The following is a 13,040-nucleotide window of genomic DNA, read 5'->3' as shown; positions in this document are numbered from 1 at the left end:
AAAGGTGTAGTTTAGTTTTTCAATGGATGGTTGGTTAAAATACCCAGTTCCTTTCTATTGAATGAAAGTGGGATAACTATAAATGAATACAGCTAGTAGAATCTTCAATGAAGAATATTTTGAAGACATAAAGTTTAAAGATGTCATGAACAATAGGCCTAAATCATTCTTTGATAGTGAATTTGGCCAATAACAAATTATTCAGATTCTTAAGTATAAAAGGACAGAAATTTATTTAGAAGGAATCACATTAACATTTTAAAAAAATTATTATATTTTTTACATGTAGTTCAACAACAAAAATGTAAATTCATGGAATTTTAAATATAAAATATCCAAAACTTAAATGGAGATAATATAGTATAGTGATTACGTTTGGGAATTCTATAGGCAGAGCTCCTCAACTAAATTTCCATATCTGCATTTATGAGGTATGTCACCTTGGGCAAGTAACAACTTTTCTGTGCTTTGTTTTTCCTCCTCTTCTCACTGGGGATAATAGTACTTCCCTCATAGTTACATCTGTATCTGCTGCTGCTGCTAAGTCGCTTCAGTCTTGTCCGACTCTGTGCAACCCCATATATGGCAGCCCACCAGGCTCCCCTGTCTAGTTGATAGTAAATAAATGTTAGCTATTATTTTTCACTGATATTTAATGCTTAAAATAATGTTAAATATCTCTGTGTGCCTTTTAAATAAAATCTAAGTCCCATACTATAGTCCACCTCACCCTTGTCTAGCTTCAATCTTTACCTTTCATTTTGTATAATTCTCCTTTCTTTTCTTTTGCTAATACAAGGTGTTTTATTTTTATATTTAATTTTATTGAAAAAATCTATATATATTTTATAATCATTCTATTTAATTACATTGAATACATATAATAGGTTTTAAAGTTTCTGATTTAATATAAAATTTCTAAAAGAAGAATAATCCACCTTGATGTTTCTAAATTTATGGAAAAAACACGTTTATAAAAATTTTCTTCACAAAATTTCACAAGGGCACTTAAAACCTAGGAAGATAATGGTTAAGGCATGGAATTTAGAAAAATGACTAATCTAAAAATGTCAAATTAGCCAGTTAACTTTTTCACAAAGTGATTGCTTTTGCATTACTAGTGTTTTACTCTTTTTTAAAAAAATTTAAATTTATTTAAGTGGAGGCTAATTACTTTACAATATTGTATTGGTTTTGCCATAATCAACATGAATCTGCCACAGGTGTACACATGTTCCCAATCGTTTACCCCCCTCCAACCTCCCTCCCCATACCATTCCTCTGGGTCATCCCAGTGCACCCGCCCCAAGCTTTCTTATGCACCTCCAGCCAAATAACTCAAGCTGAAGTCTTCTCTTAGGCCTTTGTATTTGCTGATCTATCTGCCTACAATCTGCTACTCTCAGATCTCTTATTATAATTCAGATATCAAATCAGGTGATACCTCCTGAGACACAGTTCTTGAATAAACTGGATATAGTAGACTCATCTTCCATATTATGTATCCTATCACCCTATTGCAAATTATTTCTACATGCAGTTCTTTTATCTTTTGTTAACATTTTTGTTTTCTGCCTTGTCTCACTAAAACATTGACTCCATGTGAGCAGGAACTTTGTCTTTAGTGTTCTCTTCATCCCCAGAGCATAAACAGTTCCAATGGAGAAAGACAAAATTTAAACCTATGATTCAATGAATAAATTCTATGTTGATAAGTTAATTCCAATAGAGGACTAAAAGAGAAGACAAGATTTATGGACCAAAAAAGGAGCAACATTTCTACAGCTCAGCCTTCAGAGAGAAATACAGTGAAAGACATCAGATTAAGGAATACATTCTTGAATGTGTATTGAGGGGCTGAGGGGATCTGGCTAGAGTAACGTATTAAGTTCTGCCCACTTCTATTATTGAATTATCCAGATCAGAGTGATGTATTATGGAGGATATATTATTGAGATCCTAATTTCTGATCTGCTCTTCTAACTTTAGAACAAGGCAATGGTAATTTTCTCTCACTGTACTTCCCTACATTGTCCAGGAAAACACAACTACAGATTTAATTAATTTGTGTTGTATAAAGCACCTGAAAATATGTCTCATCTAGAACTTTGGTTGGAATAAATTTCAGATTTCTCGAGGGCAAGCGTAATTATTAGCCATTTTTGAAACGAATGGAAGAGTGGTTTAACTCAAGGAGGGAGTTAATTCTGAGAGGCTGGAGGGATGGAAGAGCAATTGGATTCCCTAATGTTAGTCATTAGGGAATGTTGACTTCCCTGGTGGCTCAGACGGTAAAGCATCTGTCTACAATGCAGGAGACCTGGGTTCAATCTCTGTTGGGAAGATCCCCTGGAGAAGGAAATGGCAATCCACTCCAGGACTATTGCCTGGAAAATCCCATGGACAGAAGAGCCTGGTAGGCTATAGCCCATGGGGTCGCAAAGAGTTGGACATGACTGAGCGACTTCAATTTCACTTAATGTTAGTCAAGGTCTGACCAAGTTTGTCACAGATGTTTTATATCCAACCCATGTGGCCATCCACGCTTCATTTCTCTAAATCAAACTACAGTTGACTAAGAAACTAATTTTGGAGAAGAAGGATATCTGTACAAAAAACTAAATAAGATTATTCTTCACAACTCTGAAGGATGAAGACTGAAGAGATTTAATTTGCTTCAGAAAAGTAAAGGAATGGGACATTTTCTTCCTTCAAATGTGCTGTAGCATTTTCGTACCAGGTATGTTATAATTTATTTATTGGTGAAGGAAAGACAGAGAAGCTCATGGTCTTCTTAGTAGACTATAACTAAAACTGTTGATAATGGGTGAACCAAATGCTTTTCCTTTCTAGGTACTCAAGGGTCTCTGTACTTTCCTGATACCACTAATCATAGAGGCATCTATTAATATAATATCTTTTAACACTTTTTTTGGAATATCTGTTACAGCTGTGCATCATAGGAGACACTGTACACTGTCTTCTCAGTCTATCTTTTCTTCTCCCTCATGAATAAAAGCTTGATTTTGCTTCCAGCAATAACTGAAGCATAGCAGGCAGTAGTATATCATGATAGTCAAATAATAATCCAATACTTTAGTCTGACAAATACTTCATTTTTCCAGCTTCCCTTGCTGGGAAATTTATCCATATAGCCCTATTTTGGACAAAGAAGGATAACAGAATGTCTGACACAAGTTTTGCATTCCTGATGGAAGGGACATATATGGTAAACAGTACCTCCTTCTTTTTGCCTTGAATATGCCCAGTGTTAAAGTAGCCATCTTGCGACCATGTCACAACAATCATGAGAACAAAAAGTGAACATAGTAGGAATGCCATAACAAAAAAGGAGCATGGCCCCTTGTAACCTAGGTTTAGCAACTGAATCAGGACCTGCTTACCTTTTTTCTCTTCACAGGTCTTATATAATTAACATAAAGCCTGGCTGTTTAAGCCATGTTTAAATTTACTATTGCTGCTGCTGTTTATTTGCTAAGTTGTGTCCGACTCTTTGCGGCTCCATGGACTATAGCCCGCCAGGTTCTTCCATGGGATTTCCCAGACAAGAACACTTCAGTGGGTTGCCATTTTCTTTTCTAGGGGATTTTCCCAACACAGGGATCAAACCTCCATCTCTTGCTTGGCAGGCACACTCTTTACCACTGAGCTCTCTGGGAAGGCCCTAGGTTTACCTTGAAGCCAAAAGCAGCATCTCAACTGTTTCTACTAGTCCATTAGCTATTCCCAGTGATTATATAATGAATGCACCAATAAGACAGTTGAAATAAAATATAACTTAAAGGCTTGTTCTAAAATATCTCTTCATTTTAATCTCAGGAAAATGCAATTCTATCTATGACTATCATTACATAGAGCAGGTGTCATTAATAAGGATGGTCATAAAAAGCCTGCTTATGCTAAACTTAGAATTGTGAGAAGCTAGGCAAGTGGGATTAATCCGAATTAAGCTATTTACTCTATTTGCCTTGAATGTGCTTATTTAGCATGCTCTTTCTAATCTCTGTGTCTTTCTTTATCCTGTTCTCTTTGCCTGGAATACAGTCCACCATTTCTTTCTGTGATCCACCAACACAATCTTTAATACTACCTCATTCATGAATCCTAACCTGATCTGCCCTAGCCAAATTTCCTCTCTCCTGCCTCTAAATCCTCTGAATATGAATACTAGAACTCCTCTGCATCTCATAGTGTTCTCTCATATTCCAGAAACAAAGGTGGAATAATTTTAAGGGGAACATACCACAGAATGGCAGAGGTGGGATTAAAAATAACTGGATACAGGGATCCAAACACAAAACATGTTCTTTTCCATTTTCCCCCATGTCTGCACACCTTAGCAAATTCTCTCATGTTCAGAAGTTAATTACTCCATCTAAGAATTTAAGGAATATAAAATATGTGGCCTAGTAGAATCTTCTATATCACAAAAAATATTTTATAAAATCAGTATTCAGAGTACATGTTAATTTACCAATATATGTGAAAACTTGTAATTGATCTAAAACTGACTAAAGGCATTATGAAGTGAAATGGCCTCATGAAGAATTATGCATAATATGCTTGCAAGAAAACCCAAACAAACAAAAAACATAACCACAATACCATGTGATAAGAGCTATATAGCTGTGGATACAGACTACTGCAAAAGAAGTGTTAAAAAGTAGACTAACTGTGGCTGAAGGAGTCAGGGTAAGCCTAGTAGGGAAATGTTTGAAATGGTCTTGAAGTTGAACAGTTCAATTGATGCCACAGGTGGATGGGGCATACTGAAAGAAAAAAGAAGCCTGGGTACAAGAGTCTAAGGCTGGAAACCAAAGTATACTTGGAGAATGAGAAGTAACTTCCTTCAAAGATAGGACCTGTATGGTTAACTATTAAGATCATTGCAGATATGTGCTGATAGAAAGGCTGCCATTGTAAAACTCAGAAGTGACACTTAGGAAGAAATACAGTTAATAGCTGATGTGCCACTGCTTCCAGGGCCTTCCTCAACAAAGGAGCTCAGCACATAGCCATTGAATCAGAAAATCTTAGAAGCATTTACTGACCTGGTGATATTCAGGGACACCTTTGAAGTAGACTATAAACATTTAATTCCAGATTTGAGACTGAAACATTTTAGTTTCAGTTTTGAGACTGGAAAAATATTTACAGATGTATGTCTGCCCTTTTTTTAAAAAAATAATTGCTTTTATACTCTTTTCCCAATTCTACAGCCTTCTATCTTCATAATGATGCATATCCTATAATGAACAGCCAGAATCATTAAGGAAAAAAAATGACTTCAAGTCTTTTCTTTTCAAGCATTTCTTTTTTTTTCCTTTGATAAGCACAAGCAGTAGTTCACAGCAATGACAAAGAAGTCAATGATTTTACTCATTCCAGACTCCTGAGCATCCTATACAATTTCAAATTCAGGTATGGCTACAAAGTCCAGTATCTTTGCATCAATAATCTCACATTACATAGAATTTAAATACTAGAAAAGGAAATTTAGGTTTCTTTTTTAACCGCATTGACATTTTAGACAAAGAAAAATATAAAATGATGCAGAACAAAGAAAGACCATTATGTAAACACAGAGCCATGAGTTGAAAAATGTCACCAGCCCTCTCAGAGGGAAAAAAAAAAAAAAAAGGAAAGAGGAAAGCAGATTAAGAAACATTTGCCCTTCTGAGCACATGGCAGCGATTATATTTGAGCAATAAGCCACAGCACTGTTACTTTTAGTCCATCACACAGCAATATCTGTAAACACAATTTGCTTGGATTTTCATTTGTCTTTGGGAGCACTTCACAGGAAATCACAGTACATACAACAGTTCTCAGGGTTTAAAAATATGTATTGAACATCACTTTGTTAATTTAACTAGTGTTAATGATGTAACAATTCTAGCACAGTTTAGGAAAAAAAAAACTTGAAATAAACAAGGAGAAAGAATCATATCTCATATTATGTCTCTTGACTGTATTTCCACAAACAATAATTTGATTCCAATTACCTTTTGAATCCCATGTGAATATCTTTGATGCTGTAACCTTTTCAATTTTGCAATTTCTGTAAGAATTTTCATTCACCTGACTTCTCGAGAAAATTTATAGAACTCATTTGATTTTTCAAGTATTCTAACAGTAAAGAATATAATTTAACTCTCATTGATGTAATTAGTCTACATCTTATTATGATACCAGTAAAATAAATTCATTTTGTTCATATAATAATTGATGTAACCCACTTATGGTTTTCAGTGATTCTCAGTCTATGAGCTTCTACCTGTTTAAGTGTCAGAAAGCTGATTTGAGTGTAACACAATAGTTCTATATAAATATATTTTTAACAAGACAATTTTACAAAAAAGCAAAGCAAACTAAAATCTTAGCTATTCTTCAGTGTAAAATCATCTGAAACCATCCAGTTATCATTAAAGGCTGACTAACTATAACTAACACACATGTATTGCATATGTTTTGCAGTGACAGGTAGGAACTCAAGCCCTGGGTTCCCATTCATTAAAAAGTTTAATTGTACTTCTTAAACATTTCATGGGGAGAATACCGTTATTTTAAAGTATATAAATAAATAAGTTCAAAGTCACATATTACTTAAACTTTCTGAACCTATTGTTTCAACCATAAAATAGCAATAACTAGAATACCTATAATTTTTGAAGTTGTTAGGGTCAAATTAAATTATATACATGGAAGGGAGTTGTAAACTTCAAATTGATAATCAAATGTTGAATATTACTTCATGTGGTGTATTGCAATTACTAGTAAGTATTTAGCATCAGTGTTTGGCCATTTTTTTTTTTCTCCCAAAATACTTACTGGTATAGACAAGTTGAAAGCCTTCATCTGTCCCTTCAGAATCAGAATTAAATTCTAGCCAGAGCTGGTTTGAAGTACTACTAAGCGTCAGTCCTCGCATAGACGCACCAGTAAAAGCACCTAGGAGATGAGTTGTTTTATCTTTTCCATCATAAATCTGCAAGATATATTTACAATTAAAACGAAAATGTGTAAATAATACACAATTCTGAGCATGTATTTATATTTATGAAGAAAATGAGCGATTACACTCCCCAAATCAAGTCATTACATGTTTTCCAAGAAAAACCGCATATATCATTAACTGACTTTACAAATGTCACAGTAAGAGAGTTAAGACTCCACATGGAAAATTTTACTATTTCAATCTCAGTAGACACTAAGTAACACTCAAACTTACGTTATAAAGTTTTTGCTCTTATTTTTAAAAAAATGCTTTTTTATGGCAGACAATTTAAAATTGAGCATTGGTTGGTTGGTTGTTGTTCTGAACTTTCTCAAGGGCACCAAACACCTGGTTTTCTAATAACATGATTAATATAAAATATACTTGCTTCTTTGTACATTCTATTTATCCACACCTTTTAACTTATTTAATTTTTGATACTTTAAAAATGCTAAAAAGGTGCTAAATGCTTTTAGAAACTGATTTAACAAGGCAAAAAATACAAAACAAAACTGATACCTTCCCAAAGATCCCTACCTCATTCCCATTCTTCTGAAAGGGTAGCCTCTCATTGTCCTCTAATTTGCTTTATCTTATCAAAGCATTATAGACATTTCTTCACGTCAGTAGATATAAATTCTTGCTTTTGAGAACTGGGTAATATTTCATCCAGTTACACTATCACAACTTGCCTTACCATTCCTATATTAACAATTAACATTCCTATATTAACAAACATCTTTGCCACTAAAAGTGATCCTGAAAAAAACACCTTTTACATATTATCTCATATTTCTCTTTGGTACTTGTATTTCAGTAAGAAAGATTTCATACATTTAATACATTGAATTTGGGTGCTCAAATGTAGCAGTATTGTCAAATTATTTTCCAAAAAGTGTACAGTAATTAAACTGAGGATTTGTCAACAATGCATATTGCCATTCTTTTTTAAGGCATGCATTTTTACTATTACTCCCAACGGTGTGAAAATTAGTTCTTAGAGTTGATAAAACCTTGGATATGACGATGATTTGTTGACCTACAAAGACCAACTCTAACTGACAAATATCATTCCACAGTACTGAGTTTTATGAAGTTGAATCTGGGGGCTTCTTCTGCAAATGATAACAAATATAAAAAGTTGAAAACACTTCTGAAAGTTACTTATATTTTGCCAAAACTGTCTTACTTCTGACCTATCATAAGAGTAAAATTTGTGTCACTAAACTTCTAATCTGGTGATCTTGCCAAAGCACCAATATTCCCCCAAAGTGGTATTCATTATGTTCACGTCACCTAAGAGATGATACTTAGATGGTACATGATGGAAGTGTTATTATCACTACATTAATTTGTATGATATATGTTTCTTGTGCTAAATTGTTGGATTTAATTTGATTACCTATTTATAATGTTTTCTAAAATTTGTAACTAAAAGCTGATGTATAACTTTTTTCTTTTTATCAAATTATCCCTATAAGGTTTTAGATATGTCTATGTTAGCAAAGTAAATTAGAAAAAAATTACTATATTTCATAATCTAATTTATTCAAATAAAATAGTGAGTTTTTTGATCTATGGATTCAGGTATTCTTCAATCCAAGGAAATGTTCTTGAGTTCTGGTTTATTTAATTATTCCCTGTATATTTTATTATTTTATGTCCATCTTGAATGCCTATTATTTACATATTCAGTCTCCAAATTGCATTGTAATTCTTTTACATATTTTTCATCTGAAATTTATCTCTATTCCCTCTATATTATGGCTTTTCTTCCACTGGAACTTTCACATTAACAATTAAATTTTCAGCAGTAACTAATCTCTTTTTATATCTTCTATTAAAATCTTAAATTTTAAGTTCTACTAATAGGTCAGTCAAGTTCTACAAAGTCAATCTGTCTGTCTGTCTTTGCTTTCTTCCCTTTCTTTCCCCAGTCTCTGTTTTTGGTACACAAATTGCATTATCATATCAAGATTGTTGGGAGAAATATCAATAACCTCAGATACGCAGATGACATCACCCTTATGGCAGAAAGTGAAGAGGAACTAAAGAGACTCTTTATGAAAGTGAATGAGGAGAGTGAAAAAGCTGGCTTAAAACTCATCATTCAAAGACTAAGATCATGGCATTCAGTCCCATTACTTCATGGCAAATAGATGGGGAAACAATGGAAATAATGACAGACTCTATTTTCTTGGGCTCCAAAATCACTGCAAATGGTGACTGTAGCCGTGAAATTAAAAGACGCTTGCTCCATGAGAGAAAAGCTATGGCCAACCTAGGCAGCATATTAAAAAGCACAGACATTATACTGCTGACAAAGGTCCACCTAGTAAAAGCTATGGTTTTTCCAGTGGTCATGTATGGATGTGAGAGTTGGACTGTAAACAAAACTGAGCACCCTAGAATGGATGTTTTTGAACTGTGGTGTTAGAGAAGACTCTTGAGAGTCCCTTGGACTGCAAGAAGATCAAACCAGTCCATCCCAAAGGAAATCTGTCCTGAATATTCATTGGAAGTACCGATGCTGAAGATGAAGCACTGATACTTTGGCCAGCTGATGCAACAAGCTGACTCATTGGAAATGACCCTGATGCTGGGAAAGACTGAAGGCAGGAGGAGAAGGGACGACACAGGATGAGATGTTTGTATGGCATCACCGACTTGATGGACATGCGTTTGAGGAAGCTCTGGGAGTTGGTGATGGACAGGGAAGTCTGGCATGCTACAGTCCATGGGGTCGCAGAGGCGGACACGACTAAGCAATTGAACTGAACTAATAGTTTAATATTTTCTTATTACAGATACAGGTTTTAAACATTGCAAAGACAACAATGCTTTTATTTAACATGCTTTATAAATGTAGCTTTGTTCAGAGCCCCTAGTATTCTTTTCTAACAACATTTTATAACTTTTCTGCCCAGACGTTGTGAAGTCTTCAGTGTCTAGACATTTCCTGCTCTCTCCCTTTGTGCCCATGGTACTCTAAAGCTTCATACAATAAACCTCCAGCCTCCACAAATTTATTTATTTATTTTTTTACCAATGAAAAGGAGGTGGAAATAAGAGTGAGAAAGAGAGGAAGTGAGTCATAAAATCAATTCAACGTGCTCACTAAATTCCTAACAGCAAACATCTTACTGGTCTCCCTTTTATTTTTAAAAGGTCTTTCTGTCATTTTTTTTTAATGTGTTGACTATTTAAGGAATATTTGACTTCTAAATAAAGGGCTGTATGGATAATTCCCTAAAATTATATGGCAGTACCAGAAACCCCTCTTGAAATCTAATTATCATACAAATATAGTTCTGTTAGTTATCAGCAAGAATTTATCTTCAACAAAGCCGAAGCAAATGTTGAGGTTGTTAGGTCAGGAATATTTTTGTTTGTTTGAGTACATAAGAGTCAACTTTTCATTTCTTAAGAATAGCACTCATGAGGAATAATTCAGAGACAAAGAAATATTACTTGTCAGGAAAAACAACCTTTGTGTTTGAGTTTCAAAGGTTCATTATGCTCATAAATCGACTTCTGAATACAGTTATATTATGACTCTATATATGCTGTAGTTTATAAGTCCTGTGTTTGGAGGTACACAATCACAATCAAACCATGTAACCAACTGACCCAGTGGATCTAATTTGTAGTTAATACTGTCAAAGTAACCACATAGAATAGGCTTCCCTGATAGCTAGGATGGTAAAGAATCCTTCTACAATGCAGAAGACCTGGGTTCATTTCCTGGGTCAGTAAGAGCCCGTGGAGAGGGAATGGCAACTCACTCCAGTATTCTTGCCTGGAGAATGCCATGGACAGAGGAACCTGGCAGGCTAAAGCCCATGGGATCATAAAAGTTGGACACGACTTGAGTGACTAACACAACCACATAGAATTTTTTCCTTTTATTTCTCTTACTGCTAACAATCATATAATTTCATTCATATGTTAAATATAAATAAGTTTTCTTGGATTCAACTAGTTCTGCTTTCAAGTGTGGATACATTTTAAGAACTTTCAGTTTGTCAAAAACAACCAAATAAAGGGGAAATATAAATAAATAGTAGTTGTAATTGAGTAAATGGAAATGGAAATTTACTTTTAACTTTAAAAAAGGTCTCTCCTAATTTTTTTCCTCAAATTTTCAGTGGTAATAATAATAATAACAACAATAATAATAAGAGTTTAACAACAGCAGAGACCCTTATTTCATTCCACATATATAACCCTAAGAAAAATTTCAAAAATGACCCAATTGTCTGCCACAGGAGATACATATTTATATTAATTTTTTTCAAGACAGAAGCACAGTTTTTGCTTTTTTCAAAAGAAACTTTATTTAAGAAATGATTTCTAAATAAACATTGAAGAAGAATTTATGAAAAAGGAGCTAAATTTTCAAATGAAAATAATTATCTTAAACTCAGCTGGGAGAATCTAATTTAGCACCAAAGCTAACTACCATTTATTTAACAATGTAAAGTCAAAAGGCAGAAAACAAATAATGTAGAAGCACCAGTATAATTATCAAAATTAAATGAAGTGTGATCATTCAGCTATGAAATTTCAGAAGTGTATATAAATTCTTAGGTCAAAATGAAAAGCAAGTGTTAATTAGAAGGCTTTATAAACAGAAGAGTTTTATAGTTATGATCAAGTCAATGCTGTTTAACCTCTAAATAAAATACTTCAGTGTATTCAAATATATAGGAACACATAAAAGCAACAAGGAAGGAAAAATCAGTGTATACAGTCAAAGACTAATTATGTTTGAATATATATGAATGCAGTCATATAAATAGGAAAATAAAACAAACAAAATGTGTCTTACATTTTAAAATAAATTTATGGTACAGGGTGGTTATGTCAGGTTTGATCAGAATCTCACAGAAACTTTGAGCTCATTATTTCTTATTTATTTTCTATTTAAAAACAGGATATTTAAGTATATTTTTATTTATTTGGGCTTATGCTTTCTTTTTCTAAAGGACATTATTATTTTTGAGATATGTCTTAATATCTACTTTTAGTTTTCAGAAATTTAGAAAGCTAAGGAAACTGTAATAGCATACAGAAGCTCAGAGAGGACTTGAACGCTCCCATGCTCCCATAGGAATAGTCTCACCTTATTTAGTGCTTAATTCAGATAATGAATTGCTTTTATGTGAAATGTAGAATTCAGGTTTTCTCAAGAATTAATATGGTGAAAGGCATTGCAGGCTTTAATAACATTAATGAAGCTTTTTGAAAAGACTAATTTGTTATAAAATTGTAATTAATTTGGTAGTCTTACATAAGAATAGATGAGAACTTGAATATTGTCATGTTTCAATTATCAAACCTTTTGTAATGAATCAGGGTTTGACATTTGTACAGACCATCCCATTTCTAAAAGGTCAAACCCTATGTTATGAACTGCTTCAGTCAGTTCAGTTCAGTTCAGTTGCTCAGTCCTGTCCAACACTTTGAGATCCCATGGACTACAGCACCCCAGGCTTCCCTGTCTATCACCAACTAACCAGAGTTTACTCAAACTCATGTCCATTGAGTCGATGATGCCATCCAGCCATCTCATCCTCAGTCGTCCCCTTCTCATCCCGCTTTCAATCTTTCCCAGCATCAGGGTTTTTTCCAAGGAATCCGTTCTTTGCATCAGGTGGCCAAAGTACTGGAGTTTCAGCTTCAGCATCAGTCCTTCCAGTGAACACCCAGGACTGATCTCTTTTAGGATGGACTGCTTGGATCTCCTTGCAGTCCAAGGGACTTTCAAGAGTCTTCTCCAACACTACAGTTCAAAAGCACCAATTCTTCGGCGCTCAGCTTTCTTCACAGTCCAACTCTCACATCCATACATGATCACTGGAAAAACCATAGCCTTGACTAGACGGACCTTTGTTGGCAAAGTAACGTACAGCTTTTTAATATGCTGTCTAGGTTGGTTGTAACTTTCCTCCCAAAGAACAAGCGTCTTTTAATTAAATGGCTACATTCACCATCTGCAGTGATTTTGGAGCCCAAAATA

The 13,040-nt window shown here is 34.1% G+C and overlaps 1 protein-coding gene across 1 annotated transcript in view; it reads right to left on the bottom strand.

The window, feature by feature from the left end:
* Nucleotides 1–13,040, bottom strand: part of CSMD3 (CUB and Sushi multiple domains 3) — a 1,391,498-nt gene that overhangs the window by 332,701 nt on the left and 1,045,757 nt on the right. The window contains exon 24 of the mRNA XM_052651435.1: nucleotides 6,853–7,009. Coding sequence (XP_052507395.1) covers nucleotides 6,853–7,009 — 157 coding nt within the window. The remainder of the gene's footprint in view (nucleotides 1–6,852; nucleotides 7,010–13,040) is intronic.

This window comes from Budorcas taxicolor, chromosome 14 (genome assembly GCF_023091745.1).
Source record: "Budorcas taxicolor isolate Tak-1 chromosome 14, Takin1.1, whole genome shotgun sequence".
Classification (NCBI taxonomy): Eukaryota; Metazoa; Chordata; class Mammalia; order Artiodactyla; family Bovidae; genus Budorcas; species Budorcas taxicolor.
The sequence above is the reverse complement of the archived record's forward strand: the minus strand, read 5'-3'. Positions and strand labels throughout refer to the sequence as shown.